Raw genomic sequence first — 17,767 nt, 5'->3', positions numbered from 1 at the left:
CAAAAAGCTCTTGCTTCTTTTTTGCATATATTTTCTTCTCGCACTATACCCACTTTCTGTTCTTTCAGCATTATCTGCTCTGGCGAGCTAGAAGCATTTTTACGGCGCGGAGCATCGACTGGCGATGCAGCACTATGACGATACGGATGCATACTTTGGGTTGGGAAAGGGGCATTGGGAAGCTAGTGCAGCTCCCACTTTCTGTACAGTACTTGATAGGGGCATTGCCCAGCTCAGGAAGAATTGAAGTCAACACTGGCGTATCGCTCAAACCTTTTGCCGCCCTCTTGCGTTCCAGATAGTGATTGGATACCAGTGCTCGAGGCTGCAACCTCGACAATTGGCTTGGAGTCGGTGGGTCCTGCCCCGTTTCTGACAGGCTGACGTCTAAATTTAGCTAGGGTACCGAAGTTCCATCGACGCTGCATCTCGACACGGATTACGATTCTGTCCTGCAGTCTGTCTGCAGCGCATTTTCTGGTTGCTCTACCAAGACGGAAGAAGGTTTTGCCTGAGTGTAATTAGCCCCAGCTGATCTGGAGCCCGTCGATTACGGGCCGCGCCTTCCTCCAGGGCCCGCAACTCAGCCGTCCTGCGTTAACGCAGCATTTCGACTTCGTATTCCGCCCCCACCCTTTCTGTATACGCCTCCGTACCGTGCTCTCGATCATCGTACTCCACACAAGCCCATGGCGTCCCCGGCCACACAGCCCTTTACGTCCGTAGACACGACGACGCAGGGACCGCACAAGGACGAGGTCGAGTCGCCGAGCATCTCAGTCACAAATGCGCTGGCACGCTACGAGTACGACCATGCCACACCCGGGGGCACCAAGATCCTTATGGTAGAATGGGAAGATGACGACTCAACGCACGGTGTGCGCGGAGACTGGCACGTGTCATGGGAGGGGAGCACAAGAGTCCTGCCAGCGGACGACCAGCAGGCCAACGATGTGAACCGCATGTATTTCCTGCTGCCAGCAGGCAGTGCCGTGCCCAAGAGTGTCACCCTCACACACCGGCCGCAGGAAGCTGGTAGGACACCAGTAGTATGGCACACGAACCCGCTGCCTGCACTGTTTCCACCAGAACTAGGAGCATCAGCACGCGCAGCGGGGAAGAAAGGTGTCTTGCACACAATATGGGCGAAGAAGAGATTACAGGTGCTGCAAAAGGAGATTGAAGCTGAGTCGCGAGACAACGTTGAGGGCATCGGGTTGCTCATGGCGGTGCAAGAGAAGGAATGGATTGAGCAGACATTCGGCGTCAATGCGCGACCATCCGGTCTCAGCTTCTCGCTCCCAACAGGACCACCAACGAACGGCCCTGCAAGTCCCAGATCGCCTGGTGGAGGACGATTGCTTGACAAGCTGGCGGGCTTGAAGCTAAGCATCAACCAGCGCGATCTTACACCCAAGTCTGAAGACATAAACGGCGATGCGCCGTTCGCCAACCCTCTCTCACCAGAAGGCTCAGACGTTGCCGTATCCTCATTCTCTTCCTTCGCGATGCTGAAAGGCGAGAACCCCTCGTCACTCGCAGCGAAGCCACCTCAGCCTCCTCAGCCATTGCAAACAACAGCGCCACGGAAGGTTGCAGTCCAGGTTCCACCTCCCTCGATCGTTGCCCGCCAGGACTCTACAGGAATGGCATCACTGAATGCACTGTCAAGCCCAGCCCCCATGTTCCAGTCCCGGGGACCTATAGCCACAGATGACGACGACAACGATGAGGGCCTTTTCGCAAGTCCAATCGACCCGAGGAGTCCTGAGATCGGAAAGAGTCCGTTCTCATTTGCGGGTAACGACACGGCGAAGTATTTACATAGGGACGATGTCTCGTAGATACAAAGGGAGTAAAATATGTGTCATTTGGAGTTAGCGGTCATAGCGTATTGTAGACATGGATGGTGGACGGTTTTGTGCATGTTGATAACTGGGTGGTTCGCTGCCAAAAGCATAGCTTTACGAATGAACGAACTCCATGTATGGAAGGTATAGAATCCAAACGAACCCCACATGCGTTGCACATCTTTCATACTTTGTGGACCAACAGTCAGGCTCTCTATTCGGACACGTGATAGCTGCCGCGGACCCTGCCAAGCATCGATGTCATCACGCAAGAAATGTTACAACAGATTCAGCCAACTCAACGCCAAAGCTCTCAATCGCACAGCTCTCCTGGTTCGGCAAAACTCGACATGCGCGCTTGAAGACCAAGTTACGTTTACATTCGGCGAATTCTCGAAAAACCTACTCCCACCACCATGGCCACGGGCGGCTTCAAGATGTCGCTGGGCGGCCTGAAGGCGAAGCCAGGCCTCAAAGCAGTCGCTGCTAAAAACGATACAAAGCCAAAGAAGGCGCTACTCGGTGACGATGAGCCCGACGACACCAACAAGGCGCAGGAAATAGCAGGGTTCGACGCAGCAGAAGGCGGTGCAATCGACATCAATGGTCCGAAAGAGAAGAAAGGCCCGCTGGTCATACCCTCGTTGCCAAATCGCAATTGGCGCGAAGAAGCGCGCAAGAAGCAGCTGGAACGCGCACCGCACACACAACAGAATGGCGACGTGGTCATGGACGAGCCAGAGAAGGAGGTCGCATACGGACTGACCGTGCCTACAAAGCCCGCGGAAGCGCAAGAAAACGGAACCACAGAGGCCGCAGAGCCCATGGAAGTAGACCCCCAAGACGGCTTGACCGACGCGCAACGCCTCGAAAAGCGCGCCCTCGAATCCCTCCTCAACGGCAAATCCACCGACGCTACGCGCATCGTCCCCGTCATCACCGACGAAGAAGCACTCCAAAACGACCTCCAAGATGCGCCCGACGAACCAGACCTTGATGCCTACGAAGCCACGCCCATTGAAGGCTTCGGGCTCGCAATGCTGCGCGGCATGGGCTGGAAAGACAGCGACGGCGAATCACGCAAGAACGGCGCAAAAGCACCAAAAGAAGTCAAGCGGCGGCCTGCGCTACTAGGTATCGGCGCGAAGGAGGATGCAGCCAAAGATGTCGAGCTGGGCGAGTTCAATAGTAAGGCGAGGGGCAAGAAGGGTCCGAAGAAGGATGCGCCGCAGGGGTATAATCCGGTGACGCTGAGGAATAAGAAGACGGGGGAGATTGTTACAGAGGAAGAGCTTAAAGCGAAGTTGGTGAGCCAGGATTTGGTGACCGAGGAGGAGGAGCGCGGGCGCGATGACGATGGTGAGAAAAGCGAAAGGAGGAGGGATAGGCGGGACGATAGAGATCGAGACCGACGGCGCGATGAGGACTATGACAGCGAACGACGACGCGATAGAGATCGTAAGGATGACCGGCGGGAGAAACGGAGGGATCGAGACCGTGACGACGATTACGATAGCGAGCGGAGGAGAGAGAAACGCAGAGACCGTGACAGGCGGGACCGGAGTAGAAGTCCGAGAGACGACAAGCGGCGCGAGCGGTACAGGAGTCGGAGCCGAGACTCCAAGGACAGACGAGATAGACGGAATAGAAGTAGGAGTCGAGATGACGAGGAGAGGCGGAGACGGAGGAAGGAGAGGGAATATGACGATGACCGAGATGATCGTAGGAGGAGAGATAGAGATGAGAAGAGCTCGAGGAGGTAGCATCCGCCTCTCCGGAGGCACACAGCACCATTTGCTTGATACCAATCAGGACAGATTACGATGACGACCGAGGTGATCAGAGGGACAGAGAACAGGGACGATAGGAGCCCATGAGGGTGCTGTGCCGTGCCGACTTGACTCGACTCACGCGTGGCACCAACCTTGCATTCTCAAACACTCACCACTGGCTCAACTAAATGTTGTCCACAATCCTTATATCTCAAGTCACCCCTCCCGCTCCACAGCCAACTTGACATCGAAGATAAGCCCATACACCTGGCCCGTAATGTACGATGCTTGAATCGCAGCCCCCCTGCTGGACATGTCGATGTGGGCAGTCTGCGTACGCTTCAGCTGATCCCTATCCGGCAGGAATGTGATGTCGGCACTGGAATCATCAGTCTGAATAGCGAATGCAAGAATTAACAATTCGTGACTCACATCTCATAGCGGTGCTTCCAGAACTGACGCTCTATCTCCTCTTCATCCGCGCCAGCAGCCAGATTGGAGACGATCAGGCGACGCTGTAATTTTGTCTCTTCTGCTTTGCGACGGGAGATTTCTTCGACTTCCATGACGCTGCTGATGATCTTGTTCAGCGCGTCTTCTGCGTGTGCTACTGCGACTTCTTTCCCTTTCTGCGCTTCGTAGCTGTTCAGACCGGAGCTGTACAGACATGTTGTCCATCCTTGGACATGCTCCCATTGGCTGTTTGAGTGTCCTAGCTGTAAAGCAACGATATACGGGATGACCTCTGGCTCGAGACGAGTGGCAGCGACCGTCTTGGTATCGGCTTGTTCAATATACCCAACTCTCCTGTCAGAGTCGACGTGGTCTGGTGGTAGTTGTGGATAGCCATTGGATGACGAGCGCAGGTTCTGGAGTCTGGCGCGGAGTATGCTGGCATCGTCGTCGTCTTCTTCTTCGTCTTCCCTATTTTCGTTTGTGTACGAGCTAGTTCCTCGAGGGTGTGGCACTGACAATGTAGCGAGCTCTGCGACCATTTGCTGTGGATCGTCATCGTAACCCGTAACTGTTGTCGAATGTTGGTAAGAAGCTGATTTGTCAAGCTCCGCAAGCATCCGTCTGATGTCGCCCTCGTCTCGATCTTGGTCATTATAATGGTTTTCTGATTTGTGCGTGATTCCCTCCAGGTTGCGCAGCTCAGCAAGCATAGCTCTTGGGTCATCCTCGTTGGGTGAGGCGTCGCCGTCTCTCATCGAGGGCATAGAAGCGTCAAAGACTATGGGGCGTCAGAAAGACAGTGCAGAAGATATGGATCCAAGTGTCTCACTTGATGTGTCTGACGTCTCGTTCTTGCGGGCAATCTTAGCAGCTTCAGCTTCACGCTCAGCTCTGCGTGGGGCCTCTTGGGCCTTGATCTTCGCAGCCTCTTCTGCTTTCTTGCGCCCCATGTCCTCAGCATAGCGCTTCTCTTCTTCTTCGCGTCTCGCGTCTTCTGCTTCCATCCCGGCGACCATCTGCTGGAACTCCACCTCTTCCTTGCGCAATCTCTCTGTTTCGTCGTCCTTAGAGGCCTTAGCGACGGCAACTTCTGCCTGATACCCGGCGATCACACGATGGAACTTCTCCATTTCCCGACGCTTAATCTCTGCATATTCATCCTCTGAGGCTTTGGCAGCAGCGGCGGACTCTTCTGTGTCTTCAGCTCCACCATCCAGCTGCGCAGGCGGAGGCTCTGGATGTGCATGATCTGGCTCTCCCGCCAAGATAGGTGCTGCAGGATCGGACGAAGAAACGAGGTCTGTTGCCATGGGCGCTACTCTTGAGGTACGGCGGGATCTCTTGACCTCCTCATCGCGCCGCTGGGAGGCTTTGGCGAGTATGTCCGTGATGCTGGCTAGCTGCCTGTTCAGCAGGCTCTTAGATGTGGCGGAGCTTGCCCGTCTCCTACGGTCCATGTGTGGCACGTTGTTGTCGTGGGGTAGGGAGGTGGAAGTGTCGAGAAGTCGGGAGAGGATTAGAAAAGCTCCTTGGGATGTTATCTTGTAGGTCACTTTCTTAGAGATAGGCCATTAGTGTAACGGTGCAGTAATTCTGGTGACCGAAACGGAGCGAGGCCAGGTAGACGATGTGGGCGGTCTGAGGTTGTTTGGAAGAGGAAACCGCAAGGGCACAACAAACGAGCGGTGTCCGGTCGGCGGCACCCAGATTGGACTGAACAGACTTGAGACGAATTGAGACTTTGCAAAATGCAATTGAACAATGAGACTACCTTTTCGTCACCATATAGTATTACGCATCGCACCCGCCGCATGCGCAAACGATCAACTCTCCAACACCTTGCAGCATCCTCAGTTCTTCTTCTTCCCCATCGTCTTCCTCTCCTCCTCCTTCCTCTCAATCTCCTTGATCTCATTCTCCTCCGCCCTCTTCGCATACCACTGCCCCGCCTGCAGAACCAACACACCGACCAGCACCAATGCAAGGATAGTGTTGCTCGCGGCAAAGACTCGCAGCGTATCCTCGCGACTAATATAGTCACCCTCCCCATCATCCGCGACAGCGTCCTTCATCTCGGGCGTAACGTTCCCATAGATTCCCGCCGTCACAACGCGAAACCCCTTAACAATATTCGTCAAATACACCGTAATGCCGGCCATATACAGCACCAGACTGGCGCCATCAAACAGCATATTGCTTTCACTCGCTTTGAAAAGTTTGAGCAGGAAGCCCAGGATTCCCGTGCCGATGACCATGTTGAGGATGCGGCTGATGATAGGCGGCGACGCGTAGAGGAACTTAATATGGTCTTCAAGGATCTTAAAGTACGCTTCGCGGTCGTCGGGGACCGCCCAGAGCGCGTTGTAGTCGTAGGGGAGAGACGCGAAGAGGATGCCGAGGAAGAAACATGTCGCTGTGGTTTGTTAGTTCCGCTGATTCCAATCCATAGCATGAAGCGTGAGGGGGTCATGGCCTGAGGCGCACGCGTAGGTGTGGGCTACGTACGTCCGATGACCAGGAACTGCGCAAATGTGTTGCCAGCCATGGTTGCGGAGTGAAGCTGTAGGTCGGTGTTGCGAAGCTGTGCGCGGGGTTCTGGGGGTGTTCAAGCAAGGTTGAATAGGTGGTGTTGTGGGAAGGAAGCTCTGGGCGGGCCGGTGGCTTATCGTTTGCGGCTCCAAAATTGACTACCAACTAAACGCGGTTGGTAATGGACGGGTCGCCGTTTCCTATCTGAGAAGTGGTCGGGAGGACTCGTTTTCGCAGACGAGCTTCACTGAAGGATGATAGGATATTTCACAAAGGTTGTCGAAGCAACACACTGGAGTTGCACAAGAAGCCTGGAGATGATCGACCCCGCAAGGCACCATGACGTTGAGCTGCATATCGAGCCTTGGCGAATGCAATGCTGGTGAGAATACGTGATCTGAGATGGTACAATTGATGTTCTCTCGCTCTTACGAACATGCCTGTTTACTGTAAACCTTGTGCCCGAAGCTCATAGGCCCGCGAACGCCGTTGTGCGCCTTATCCAAAAAAAAAAACCCCCCCCTCCACTGCCTGCCACTATCTTCACTTTTGACATCGCTCAGAAATCATTGTCGGCATCCATATCTTCATCCTCGTTCCCGGCCTCGATAAACACGAGTCGTGTGCCTTCGCCTGTAGTTTGCCAGACCTGTGTGAAATTATTAGCATGTGTAAGATGAGCTCGAGGAGGATATCACTTACATCGAGCATGGAATACTCGTCGATAGCCTGCTCGAACTGGTCCGCTGTGAAGCCCTTGGCCAGTACTCGTTCCCTGACACGGCGGAGATCCAATTCGCCTCGTGTGCCGTCGCCGACGGCTGCAGCTCCGCTTGCCTCCATGGACTTGATGAGGTGATAGATCTTGCTGCTGGGGGTATGGTCGTCCCTGCGCTTCTCATCTGCGTACAGACTGGCCTTGCTGACTTCAGTAAGACGCAGCGCCTCATCGACGTCCTCTGATATGACTTCCTCGGCAAACCGTAGGCGGGCCAGAGCTTGTGCCAGACGCAATACACCAAGCAATGTACGAGGCGATGTGTGAGTGAAGGCCTTCTTCGAGCCCTCATCGCGCTTCTGTTGCTGACGCATGCGAACGTACGCGCCGACCATGTAGTCCGAAACCTCCTTGGGCACAGTGGGTCGGTACGAGCGGGCGCGGGCAACCCATTGTCGAACCTCAGCAGGACTGAAAACAACACCCCCAGCAGCCTCCGGGTGAGCATTGTGCATGTGGACATAAGCAACGTGACGCGCTAGCTCCTCGTCAGAGTCTCGCGAAGGGGTATCAAGAATAAGGAAAAGTACGTCGAAACGGGACAAAAGCGCGGCGGGAAGATTGATGTTCTCGACGGGGGAGATGCGAGGGTTGTATCGGCCGTAGAGAGGGTTGGCGGCGGCGAGAATCGATGTGCGAGCGTTGAGGGTGGTAGTGATACCAGCCTTGCTGATGGAGATCGTTTGCTGTTCCATGACTTCGTGAATGGCAGTTCGGTCGCTGTCATCCATCTTGTCAAACTCATCAATACAGCACATGCCGTTGTCAGCCAGGACGAGAGCACCGCCTTCAAGGACCATCTCGTCTGTAACCGGATCGCGCATGACAGCGGCAGTCAAGCCAACACCACTGCTACCGCGACCGGTTGTGTAGACACCACGAGGAGCCACCTTGGTGATGTACTTCAAAAGTTGCGATTTGGCCACACCAGGATCACCCATCAGGCAGACGTTGATGTCGCCACGGATACGCATACCGTCCTTGGCCTCCTTGGTAACACCACCGATCAGTTGCAGAAGAAGCGCCTTCTTCACATCAACATGGCCGAAAATCTCGGGAGCAATCGAACGTGACAGATACTCGTACAGCTGGCCGGTCCTTTCCAGCTCGTTCATCCTCTTCAACGTCGGCTGAGCAAGAATCATGTCGTCGTATGCCTTCTTGTGCTGCATCACGAATTGAGCCTCCAGGTATGTATCTGTGAGGAGTCCAGCGCGGATAGCCTTGAAGCCAGTGTACGGGGTAGGGAGGAAGATACCAGCAACGTCAACAACATCGCCAGGGTTGATCTTACGGACCAGTGCACCGTGGCAGTGGATCGTCAGTTGTCGAGGAATATGGCCAACAGGCACCTGATCAGCCATCTCCTGGATCTTGACTTCCTGGAAGGCGAGGAATTTCGAAGCGCGAGTGGACAGGAAAAGCTGGCCCTTGGTCTTGTTGTTCTTGCAGTCTTCCGATGGGCATTCGACCAAAGGGGTGAACTGCTTTGTGCTGACAGGCTGGAAAACCTCGCTTCCGCAGCGGTCGCAAGAGTAGGCGTTGACCAACACCGCCGGCTTGACATCTGACACTCTGGTCGCGATACCGCGGACGGTAATGAGATGACCCAGGTGCTCGCCCTTGACGTTTCGAACGGCGAGGGCCTTGATAGGGCGCTGGCTGCTGGAGCCTGATGCTATCCTGGGTGCAAAGTTGAGCGTGTATCGCCGAGTCAACGCTGCGGGGAAGATGGACTCGGGCGCGGCTTGCGCGGTGTCCTCTACTCCCTGCAGCTCCTGTATCCTCTCGTTGCGCTTCGATCGCTGTGTCATGATAACGTCCAGAACGTCGTCCTTGAAGCTGTGTTACGTTAGCGTCAACCCTGGCGTTGATCGACACGGGGCGTACTTGATCTCTCTCGTCGGCGGCGGCAGGCATTTGTCCACGGCCCTCGAGAGGATTTCGAGGTAGTGGTGCGCATTGCGCTCGATTGACTCAACCAGCCTGTAGTTGCTGTCTTCGTGCATAGCCAGCTTCTCGAACTGTTGGAGTGCGTTAGCTTTGCGCCGCTATCCTCATGCATGCGCCACATACTGCCTCAACATCGTTCAGGTCGATCAGAACATCGCTGCGCACGCGGTTCGCTACGTCCTGCAGTATGTTCATGTATTTGCTCTTCGAAGGCCGGCTGCGCTGCGAGCCCGGCGCTGGATCGTCTGACTCGTCGACCATGTCATACTCGTCGTCGTTGCCGTTGCCGTTGCCGTTGCCGTTGAGGGTCAGGCCCTCGAGTTGCTCTTCAGCCTCGGACGACGACGACTTGAAGTGCTTGAGGAAGTCCACAAGAGCAGCTGTGGTTGCTTAGCAGGGGCCCTCCGTGTTTTGCGCCCGTGTTTACCCACCTTCCTGCTCCTCGTAGTTGACGAGCGCCTTCTCGGTAAGAAGCGCCATTGCGTCTCGGTGTGTTCGGGGTATAGAGACGTCGAGTGCGGGAAAGTGGCCGTCTGGAGTGGTGCAGCGGGGAGGGGGGGGGGGGTGGAGACAAGAATTTGGGAAGCGCGTTGCTACACGCCAGCGCGTCGCGTAGGGCAGCCAGCCCGTCCCTTCGAAGGTCATTGGCTGACGTTCCTGGCGGTGTCCCCTCCCCCTGTCGCGCGGCCGCCTTCATCGGCGCCGACGAGAACCTCGGCAGCAGCTGGGAGCTCACGGGTCGGAACATGAATGTCGAGGTCGCAGCTGTGCCCTTCACCCTCCACACTCACGCATCATGCCGCCGAAGAAGCCGGCTGGCCACGTCGTCCAGGCTGAGGTCGCCCTGCAGCAGTCGCTGAAGAACTGCCTCGTCAACCTCCCTGCGTCGCTTGTCTCGGTGCTTGTGAATGCGAACGCTGTAAGCCGTCCTCCGCCGTGGCAAGCCCACAACGCTGATGCGTCTGATGTAGGTCGCGCAGAACGTGGTCGTCGAGCTCTCGTACCGCCAAGCCCCTCCGCCTGGCGCTTCAGACACACGCAATGCATCCCCGCAGAAGTCGATATTCGTGGGATGGACGGGCATGCAGAGCAAGCGCAGGCTGGCAGCCGTGGTCGACAGGAACGGCTTGAGAACAAGTGCAACAGCCAGTCAGCAGGACGTTCCCGCTGTCGAGGTCGATGCGACGTTCGCCAGGCTCGTCGGGCTGAACGAAGGTCAGAAAGTGGGGATACAGTTGCACTTGGACCCCCCGCAGGCGCATACTATCAACATTGAGCCCTTGACCCCAGTCGACTGGGAGATGATAGAGCTTCATGCTCAGTTCCTCGAACTCAACTTCCTCTCCCAGATTCGCGCATTGCCAACCCCCCAGGCGCAGACACCACATCCATTGACCCTCCACCTCTCCCCAACAACCACCGCAAATATCATCGTGACCTCGGTCGCGCCTGCGCCGCCAGCCGGTTCGCTCTTCGTCAAGATCTCTCCTGACGCCGAAGTCATCGTTGCGCCAAAGACGCGCCAGAAGTCAGATGGAAGTTCAGCAAACCGAGAAAGCAGAAGCGTTGGTGCGGCGTCGAGAAAGAGTGGGAAGAGTGCCGCAAGCACCGTGCGGCGCCGAAGCGGTAGAGATGAAGTTGCTAGCAAGGGTGCAGTGTTCCTTCGAGGCGTTGACCGCAGCGTGGCTCACGAGTGGTTCGACGAAGACGAAGATGCAGATGCAGATGGCCTCAAGCTCTGGGTGGACAAGGACGTACTTTGGACAAAAGCGCTCAGAGGAGCAACATGGGTTTCTGTGGCTATCATCAAGCCTGCAGGACTGCAAGAGCCGGTGGACATGTCGAAAGAGCAGGACCAAGAAAGACCTGCTGCTCGTGTAGTTGCGAGGATAGGGACGTGGGAAGATGCGCCAGACAGCCGGCATGTTGCACTCTCGGCTGACCTCTGCAAGGTTCTGGGTTTCGAAGGCTTCGTTGGCGGGCTAGTTCGCATCGAAGGCGCCCCAAGTCAGACGCCAAAACCGTCGGCCATCAAGCCATCAAACCCAGCTTCCAAAGACGCAAAGGAGGCAGTCGTCAAATCCATCAAAGTCATACCGTTCGCTTCGGCCGCGTCACTGGGCAATGCAAACCTCAGGTTTGGTGGCGAATCGAAACAGGAGCAGGAAGATGCGATACAAAGGCTGAAGACGATATACGGCAAGAAGAATGGTCTTTTGGATGGTCCCGTCACAGACGGCATGATACTACCCCCACTTTCAGACTCAGAGTCGAGCTGGCAAGGAGGCATTGTCAAGTTCGAGCCGTCGCAACCCTCGAGCGGAGTCTCGTGGGTGCTCTTCCCCGAACGAAAACCGACTATCGAACTGGGACCTGAGATCGCGACGCCATCGAGCTGGGCCAAGGGCTGGCAGCAGGGTGGTCCATTACCCAAGAGCCCCCAGGAACTAGTTGGCATCGATCCTCTCATCGATCAGCTGCGCTCACACTTGACACATAATTCGTCCGTCTTGCTCAGTGGTGGACTAGGGGCCGGTAAATCGGACTGCGCGCAACTACTTGCACACCAATTACGAACAGAATATCTCTTCAACGCCATCTACTTCCCTTGTCGTAAACTGGTAACGGACGAAACAAGAGTAGCGACTATCAAGGAAACACTAAACAGACTTTTCGCGACTGCAGCCTGGAGTGCAAGGTCGGGTGGTAACGCTGTAGTGATTCTCGATGATCTTGACAAGCTTTGTCCAGTAGAGACCGAGCTTCAAGTGGGTAATGAGAACGGCCGCAGCCGTCATGTCAGTGAGAGCATCGTCTCCATCGTAAGACAGTATTGCTCGATCGGCTCGGGAGTAGTACTTCTTGCCACAGCGCAAGGGAAAGAGGCACTGAACAATGTTATCGTTGGCGGCCACATCGTCCGTGAAATGGTCAGCTTGAAGGCGCCAAACAAGGACGGAAGACGGAAGGTGCTCGAGCAGCTAGCATTCAAGGATGCCAAACCTCAGTCACAACTACAGACAAACGGTCACGCTTTCCCACCATCACCATCGAACAGTCGGCCAAGCACATCACACCGCAGCCAACCTAGCGATGGCAGCATACAGCACAAGAAATCAGACGACTACGGCTTTGTCGTCGATTGCACCATCGACTTCCTCGACCTCGCCGGTCAGACGGACGGGTACATGCCAGGGGATCTTGTCCTTCTCACCTCAAGAGCCCGTAACGAAGCTCTCATCCGCTCAGTCAGCGATTTATCGAACACCGTCACCTTGACAAGAGATGACTATGCAGCGGCAATCAAAGGCTTCACCCCAGCCTCACTTCGAAACGTAACGCTGCAGTCCTCGACAACCAAATGGGACTCTATCGGCGGCTTGACAGCAACACGGCAGACCCTTCTCGAAACACTGCAGTATCCCACTACTTACGCACCAATCTTCGCTCAGTGCCCGCTGCGGCTACGCTCTGGTCTGTTGCTCTATGGCTTCCCCGGCTGTGGTAAGACACTGCTTGCATCCGCTGTAGCAGGAGAGTGTGGTCTCAACTTCATCTCTGTCAAAGGTCCCGAGATTCTCAACAAATATATCGGCGCATCTGAGAAGTCCGTCCGCGACCTCTTCGAGCGCGCCGAGGCCGCACGACCCTGCGTCCTCTTCTTCGATGAATTCGACTCCATCGCACCAAAGCGTGGCCACGACTCCACCGGCGTCACAGACCGCGTCGTCAACCAGCTGCTAACACAAATGGATGGTGCTGAAGGCCTCAGCGGCGTCTACGTCCTCGCCGCAACATCGCGCCCCGACCTCATCGACCCCGCGCTGCTGCGTCCAGGCCGTCTCGACAAGTCCCTCCTCTGCGACATGCCCGACGTCGAAGAGCGCATCGACATCCTCAAGGCCGTAACCCGCAAACTCCACCTCGCGCCCAGCGTCCTCTCCACCTCCCCTATTGGCCAAAACCTCCGCGAGATCGCCCAGCGCACAGAAGGCTATTCCGGCGCCGATCTGCAAGCCGTCGTCTACAACGCGCAGCTCGAGGCCATCCACGACGTGCTCGGGGACACGGATCTCAGCGCGTCGCCCAAGGGCAAGAAAGGTGCTGAGGCGAAGGGAGATGCGAAGGGGATACCGGACTTCAGCTACTTCCGGTACGGCGACTCTTCCTCTCCCTCGGATTCGAACGCGACTTCGTCCCTCGCGACTTCCCATCAGCTCACTGAGCGCGCCCTCATCGCCCAGAAAATCCAGGCCCTGCAGGCCCTCCGCCGCAAGCAGAAAGCTCTCGCGCGTCCGCAGAGCAGCGGAAAGGATAACAATGACGACGACGTGGGTGAAGAGGAGCAGGAGAGGAAGGAGCCGGAGATTCAATGGAAGCATATCGAGAGCTCGTTGAGCAGCGGACGAAGTAGTATTAGTGCGCAGGAGAGGCAAAGGTTGGCGAGGATTTATAGAGAATTCGTTGAGGGACGGGATGGGAATTTGCCCAGTGGGCAGGGAGGAAATGAGATTGGGGGGCGGACGAGTTTGATGTAGAGATCTGCTGATGATGATGATGATGATGTTTAGATCTGGTGTGGTTGTTGTGTGGTGTTCATGGCATGTTGATGTAGCACCTTGACCGTTGTATAGCTGGATGTAGATCTATCGTGTAGCACGTGTCCAAAGCAGTTGTTCTAAATTTTGCAATTGCAGCAGCGACTATCCACACTCTGTGCCTCATAAATAGTTTAGTGATGGTCAAAATGGGTTTCCTTGATGCTGTGTCCGGTATCGCAAATAATATACACATGCACACCTTTCTACCCCGTCTCTTCCTTTCCCCTCCCCCATCAGTCTTCTATTTGCTCACAGCAGCCTTCGCCTTATCCGCAATCTCCCCCGCCTTTACCACCGCCTCATTCCCCGCAGCCTTCGCCTTCTCACTGAGCAGCGCCTCTTTCCCGCCAAAGTGGAAGTAGTTGATGTACCGGTAGCCCTGGACAAGCTGGGACGTGAAGTTGATGGCGTGGCACCCGAAGAGCAGGTAGTTTGCTGGGCTGACGGCGAGCGCGTAGCGCATGAAGGTGCCGGAGTAGAGCGTGAGGGCGCCGGTCATGCGGCCGGAGATACTGGGAGGAGTTAGCTAGGTGCTGGAGGGAATTGAGGCGGCGGAAGGTTTGGGGGTGAGGGTGTACAGGGAGGGGTAGTGAGGCAGTGTGGAAGACGTACATCTCGGGATCTTTGCTCATATCCGCGATCGCAGCGATGGGGATACCGAAGTTACTGACGGGACCCCAGAAATCTGTTCGCAAGCTGTCAGCCGTTGTTTCTCTATATCCTGTACGCTCTTGACTGCGTCGCGTCTTCTGTGCATATCCAATGCGTCGTGCTGTTCCTCCTCCGTTTCAATTCAAGCTCTATCGGATGCGGGTACCTACGGGTTGAGCAGACGTAATCGGTGTACTTGTTTGAGCGAATCTTCGCATTGAGGGCTTTGATTGCGGCGGCCATGGTGGGCGGTTTGTACGGCGAGGTGAACGGACGGAAGGGTGAGTTGCGCGTTGGACCTGGCGAGTGGAGCTCGCAATCTTTGGTGTTGAGATGCCCTCGCGCCAAGCGTCGGGTCCCGGGCGACAGGTCAGCCTTGCGGACGACCGCTTTTCGGAGGATGTCACGTGCGCTTGCCAGCCTGAACATTACGGAGTTATTGGTCCATTCTAAAGTTGTTGCAATGTCTGGGGCACGTGAGAACGTGAGGAGAAAACAAGTAAGGTAGTGATTGTTATTCCTGATACTGTAGGGCATGCGCCCATGACCTCGCTGCTTCTAGATAGAACATCCAAACGGTACGCTTTTAGAGCCTGTTACACCTTCCAAAAACCAAACACATATTCGAGATGTGTTGGAGATCAGCTGCATCTAATCGCATCTTTCGCTTTTGACCACCTTCCCGGCTCAATTGGTGTGCGTCCCTAATGCGCCAGTGAGAAAGCTGCTTTTTCGAAATCTATCGTGCGGCGCAAAGGGTGAGGCGGATTGCTGAGGTAACTCGATTGTCGTGTGAGCTTCCTATGTGTCTACCGTCCGCCAAAACCGGGAGGGCCACCACGGCCCTGGAAACCAGGTGGTCCACCAAAGCCTGGGGGTCCGCCAAAGCCAGGAGGTCCGCCAGCAGGGGGGAATCCAGCTGTATAATGTGAGCTTGCATCTTCAATCTTGCTGAATGGAGACATACGCGGTCCACCTGGGGGTCCACCTCGTCCACCAAAGCCAGGAGGCGGTCCTCCAAATCCTGGTGGGCCACCAGCAAACGGTGGTGCACCGAAGCCAGGGCCAGGTCCTCCAACACCGGCAGCGGGTCCGGTGAGGCCAACTGGCAGCCCACGTCCTGCCGGTCGTGCGACACCAGGTCCAGCAGCCAGAGTCGCAGCAGTCGAAGGTCCACCAGAAGCTCCTCCCAGTCGTGCGGCGGGGTCGGCGGGCGGTGGTCCATCAACGGACAGGGAGATAACGTGCGCGCCACGAATGATGGTTAGTCCAATGGCGCGGCGCTCCTCAGTCTCGGTGACCTGCTGGGTTGCGCCGGGCGCGGCCTTCCCCCTTCGTCGTGTGCGGCGGAACTCTTCAGTGTCGGCGAGGACGAGGTTCATGTGCTGTCGATTACATTAGCAAAGTCTTCTTTACAAAGATCTGAAGACATACTTTGTCGAATGCGAGCATCTGCCCGACCATCTGCCTACCGTCTTGAAGTGTTACCTTCATGCGGTAGTTGATCTGCGTGTTGTGAGTTCGCGGCGATTTCAAGCGAATTGGAGGGCGCTTACTAGGTTTTGCTATATCAAGGCACGTCAGTCAGTCTCTATGCGCGTCTTCTCTCAGGTCAAGGATTCGAGCGTCCAGGCAGAAGAACTTACCATCTTGCCCTGTCTGTTTGCGGCGGCCATGATGTTTATTGCGCGTCCGAGGACGACTTGAGGCTCAAAAAATAAGGTAACAGCGATTGTCTGCGCACAACCCCTTCCTACGTGCTGTCGGTGGGGTGGATGTGGAGCTGCACGTCTGTGATGTTCGAGCTCTCAAAGTTGCGCTCACAAGGCGCTCGGGCCACCAGGCTAATCCGACTAGCGCGCCGCACGACACCCACAGCCGAGCCCAAATTATCACTTGCACTTTCGCCAGTCCGACCTCTCTTCGACAGTCCACCTCGCCTACTAACACCGTAGCAGTCACCATGGTATGCGCCCACCGACGACAGCAGCACCGCGATCGAATGCTAATTGACATGGCAGTCCGACTCCAAGGCCTCCAACCCCATGCGGGAGCTCCGCATCCAGAAGCTCGTCCTCAACATCTCCGTCGGAGAGTCTGGTGACAGGCTCACTCGTGCCGCCAAGGTGCTCGAGCAGCTTTCTGGTCAGACTCCTGTCTACTCCAAGGCCCGCTACACCGTCCGTACCTTCGGTATCCGCCGTAACGAAAAGATCTCTGTCCACGTCACCGTCCGCGGCCCCAAGGCCGAGGAGATCCTCGAGCGTGGCCTCAAGGTCAAGGAGTACGAGCTCCGCAAGCGCAACTTCAGCGAGTCCGGCAACTTCGGTTTCGGTATCTCCGAGCACATCGACTTGGGTATCAAGTACGACCCCAGCATTGGGTACGTGGAATCAATCAGATGAAAGGAAGAAGAAGCCATCGCTAACAGGGCGCAGTATCTACGGTATGGACTTCTACGTCTGCATGACCCGCCCCGGTGAGCGCGTCGCCAAGCGCAGGCGTTGCAAGAGCAGAATCGGCGCCTCCCACCGCGTCAACCAGGCCGAGACCGTCAAGTGGTACAAGAACCGCTTCGAGGGCATTGTCCGATAAGCGTGTTATGAGTAGGGCGAGAAGGGTACGAAATGAAGATTCTGAACGATTCACCAGCATATTCCGTCTCGGAGGGTTTGGTCCTGCGGAGTCCCGGAGTGTACTTAAAAGAGCAAGCATTGAACTTGCAAGTTCAGGCCTATCAATGGAGCTGACCTCGTCTCGAACGAGCGGGTCTTCGATCACATTACAATGGAGGATTCACTTGGGTGATGTTCCGCATAACCATTGGTGATCATTACCATGTGCTTGTCCTCTGCATGTGCTGTTTGTCTCGGTGCGACTGACATCATTCGACCAGAACGCCCCTCCACCCCTCTGAGCCCGTCTACATATACCCCAGGCAATGCACTGATTGCCATCCATCAGCAGCGCGCTGTTTCCATGCTGGTTCTCGGTGATACTTCCTTGTCAAGCTGATGTTCACTAACGTCAGGAGCATTGTACTCGACAACATCAGATGTTCTCCGGCAACCTCTACTTTCAAAGACTTGGGCTTCGTCCTTCCTCCAGAAACGCACAATACTTGCGATTGATGGATGCAGTATATCATGAGCTCAAGGTCAACAAAGGCACGGTAAT

General features: G+C 55.8%; 9 protein-coding genes across 9 annotated transcripts; 4 read left to right on the top strand and 5 right to left on the bottom strand.

The window, feature by feature from the left end:
* The first annotated feature begins 420 nt into the window (after nt 1-420).
* BU25DRAFT_247725 (uncharacterized protein) lies at nt 421-1,855 on the top strand. The gene has a single exon (XM_033701599.1). It carries the CDS (start codon nt 690-692, stop codon nt 1,842-1,844), a length of 1,155 nt encoding a protein of 384 aa, XP_033564973.1. The 5' UTR covers nt 421-689; the 3' UTR covers nt 1,845-1,855.
* A 297-nt stretch (nt 1,856-2,152) lies between these two features.
* Nucleotides 2,153-4,033, top strand: BU25DRAFT_408059 (uncharacterized protein). Its single transcript, XM_033705711.1, has one exon. The coding sequence runs from the start codon at nt 2,267-2,269 to the stop codon at nt 3,611-3,613; it is 1,347 nt and encodes a 448-aa protein (XP_033564972.1). The 5' UTR covers nt 2,153-2,266; the 3' UTR covers nt 3,614-4,033.
* A 17-nt stretch (nt 4,034-4,050) lies between these two features.
* Nucleotides 4,051-5,711, bottom strand: BU25DRAFT_483544 (uncharacterized protein; the record flags this gene model as incomplete). Its single annotated transcript, XM_033711173.1, has 2 exons — nt 4,908-5,711; nt 4,051-4,856 (listed from the first exon to the last, which is right to left on the bottom strand). The coding sequence occupies exons 1-2, from the start codon at nt 5,533-5,535 to the stop codon at nt 4,051-4,053; spliced, it is 1,434 nt and encodes a 477-aa protein (XP_033564971.1). The 5' UTR covers nt 5,536-5,711.
* A 100-nt stretch (nt 5,712-5,811) lies between these two features.
* On the bottom strand, nt 5,812-6,894 carry BU25DRAFT_408058 (secretory component protein-like protein shr3). The gene is made up of 2 exons (XM_033705710.1): nt 6,584-6,894; nt 5,812-6,491 (listed from the first exon to the last, which is right to left on the bottom strand). Exons 1-2 carry the CDS (start codon nt 6,621-6,623, stop codon nt 5,929-5,931), a joined length of 603 nt encoding a protein of 200 aa, XP_033564970.1. The 5' UTR covers nt 6,624-6,894; the 3' UTR covers nt 5,812-5,928.
* A 197-nt stretch (nt 6,895-7,091) lies between these two features.
* Nucleotides 7,092-9,864, bottom strand: BU25DRAFT_408057 (MCM-domain-containing protein). Its single transcript, XM_033705709.1, has 4 exons — nt 9,462-9,864; nt 9,276-9,409; nt 7,310-9,227; nt 7,092-7,256 (listed from the first exon to the last, which is right to left on the bottom strand). The coding sequence occupies exons 1-4, from the start codon at nt 9,597-9,599 to the stop codon at nt 7,167-7,169; spliced, it is 2,280 nt and encodes a 759-aa protein (XP_033564969.1). The 5' UTR covers nt 9,600-9,864; the 3' UTR covers nt 7,092-7,166.
* Nucleotides 9,865-10,110: 246 nt separating this feature from the next.
* On the top strand, nt 10,111-13,993 carry BU25DRAFT_437985 (AAA-domain-containing protein). The gene is made up of 2 exons (XM_033709039.1): nt 10,111-10,257; nt 10,310-13,993. Exons 1-2 carry the CDS (start codon nt 10,135-10,137, stop codon nt 13,874-13,876), a joined length of 3,690 nt encoding a protein of 1,229 aa, XP_033564968.1. The 5' UTR covers nt 10,111-10,134; the 3' UTR covers nt 13,877-13,993.
* A 25-nt stretch (nt 13,994-14,018) lies between these two features.
* Nucleotides 14,019-14,909, bottom strand: BU25DRAFT_408054 (UPF0041-domain-containing protein). Its single transcript, XM_033705708.1, has 3 exons — nt 14,761-14,909; nt 14,552-14,624; nt 14,019-14,451 (listed from the first exon to the last, which is right to left on the bottom strand). The coding sequence occupies exons 1-3, from the start codon at nt 14,831-14,833 to the stop codon at nt 14,181-14,183; spliced, it is 417 nt and encodes a 138-aa protein (XP_033564967.1). The 5' UTR covers nt 14,834-14,909; the 3' UTR covers nt 14,019-14,180.
* A 181-nt stretch (nt 14,910-15,090) lies between these two features.
* BU25DRAFT_408053 (Sm-like ribonucleoprotein) lies at nt 15,091-16,364 on the bottom strand. The gene is made up of 5 exons (XM_033705707.1): nt 16,237-16,364; nt 16,147-16,155; nt 16,025-16,096; nt 15,558-15,975; nt 15,091-15,509 (listed from the first exon to the last, which is right to left on the bottom strand). The coding sequence occupies exons 1-5, from the start codon at nt 16,264-16,266 to the stop codon at nt 15,400-15,402; spliced, it is 639 nt and encodes a 212-aa protein (XP_033564966.1). The 5' UTR covers nt 16,267-16,364; the 3' UTR covers nt 15,091-15,399.
* Nucleotides 16,365-16,553: 189 nt separating this feature from the next.
* BU25DRAFT_429190 (ribosomal protein L5) lies at nt 16,554-17,185 on the top strand (the record flags this gene model as incomplete). The annotated part of the gene is made up of 3 exons (XM_033708541.1): nt 16,554-16,556; nt 16,612-16,973; nt 17,029-17,185. 3 exons carry the CDS (start codon nt 16,554-16,556, stop codon nt 17,183-17,185), a joined length of 522 nt encoding a protein of 173 aa, XP_033564965.1.
* Nucleotides 17,186-17,767: the final 582 nt, after the last annotated feature.

The sequence above is a fragment of the Macroventuria anomochaeta genome (assembly GCF_010093625.1).
Source record: "Macroventuria anomochaeta strain CBS 525.71 unplaced genomic scaffold BU25scaffold_6, whole genome shotgun sequence".
In the NCBI taxonomy this organism is placed as follows: Eukaryota; Fungi; Ascomycota; class Dothideomycetes; order Pleosporales; family Didymellaceae; genus Macroventuria; species Macroventuria anomochaeta.
The sequence above is the reverse complement of the archived record's forward strand: the minus strand, read 5'-3'. Positions and strand labels throughout refer to the sequence as shown.

Bases quoted from the DNA above. Each gene is read 5' to 3' on its own strand.
- BU25DRAFT_247725 (XM_033701599.1), top strand. From the start codon at position 690: ATGGCGTCCCCGGCCACACAGCCCTTTACGTCCGTAGACACGACGACG.
- BU25DRAFT_408059 (XM_033705711.1), top strand. From the start codon at position 2,267: ATGGCCACGGGCGGCTTCAAGATGTCGCTGGGCGGCCTGAAGGCGAAG.
- BU25DRAFT_408058 (XM_033705710.1), bottom strand. From the start codon at position 6,623: ATGGCTGGCAACACATTTGCGCAGTTCCTGGTCATCGGAC. The intron at 6,492-6,583 runs GTACGTAGCCCA...AACAAACCACAG, and splicing joins GCAGTTCCTGGTCATCGGAC to CGACATGTTTCTTCCTCGGC.
- BU25DRAFT_408057 (XM_033705709.1), bottom strand. From the start codon at position 9,599: ATGGTCGACGAGTCAGACGATCCAGCGCCGGGCTCGCAGCGCAGCCGG. The intron at 9,228-9,275 runs GTACGCCCCGTG...AACGTAACACAG, and splicing joins CCGCCGACGAGAGAGATCAA to CTTCAAGGACGACGTTCTGG. The intron at 7,257-7,309 runs GTAAGTGATATC...AATTTCACACAG, and splicing joins ACGAGTATTCCATGCTCGAT to GTCTGGCAAACTACAGGCGA.
- BU25DRAFT_437985 (XM_033709039.1), top strand. From the start codon at position 10,135: ATGCCGCCGAAGAAGCCGGCTGGCCACGTCGTCCAGGCTGAGGTCGCC. The intron at 10,258-10,309 runs GTAAGCCGTCCT...CGTCTGATGTAG, and splicing joins TGCTTGTGAATGCGAACGCT to GTCGCGCAGAACGTGGTCGT.
- BU25DRAFT_408054 (XM_033705708.1), bottom strand. From the start codon at position 14,833: ATGGCCGCCGCAATCAAAGCCCTCAATGCGAAGATTCGCTCAAACAAG. The intron at 14,625-14,760 runs GTAGGTACCCGC...GCTTGCGAACAG, and splicing joins CGATTACGTCTGCTCAACCC to ATTTCTGGGGTCCCGTCAGT. The intron at 14,452-14,551 runs GTACGTCTTCCA...AACTCCTCCCAG, and splicing joins ATGAGCAAAGATCCCGAGAT to TATCTCCGGCCGCATGACCG.
- BU25DRAFT_408053 (XM_033705707.1), bottom strand. From the start codon at position 16,266: ATGGCCGCCGCAAACAGACAGGGCAAGATG. The intron at 15,976-16,024 runs GTATGTCTTCAG...TGTAATCGACAG, and splicing joins AGATGCTCGCATTCGACAAA to CACATGAACCTCGTCCTCGC. The intron at 15,510-15,557 runs GTATGTCTCCAT...CACATTATACAG, and splicing joins TGGACCCCCAGGTGGACCGC to CTGGATTCCCCCCTGCTGGC.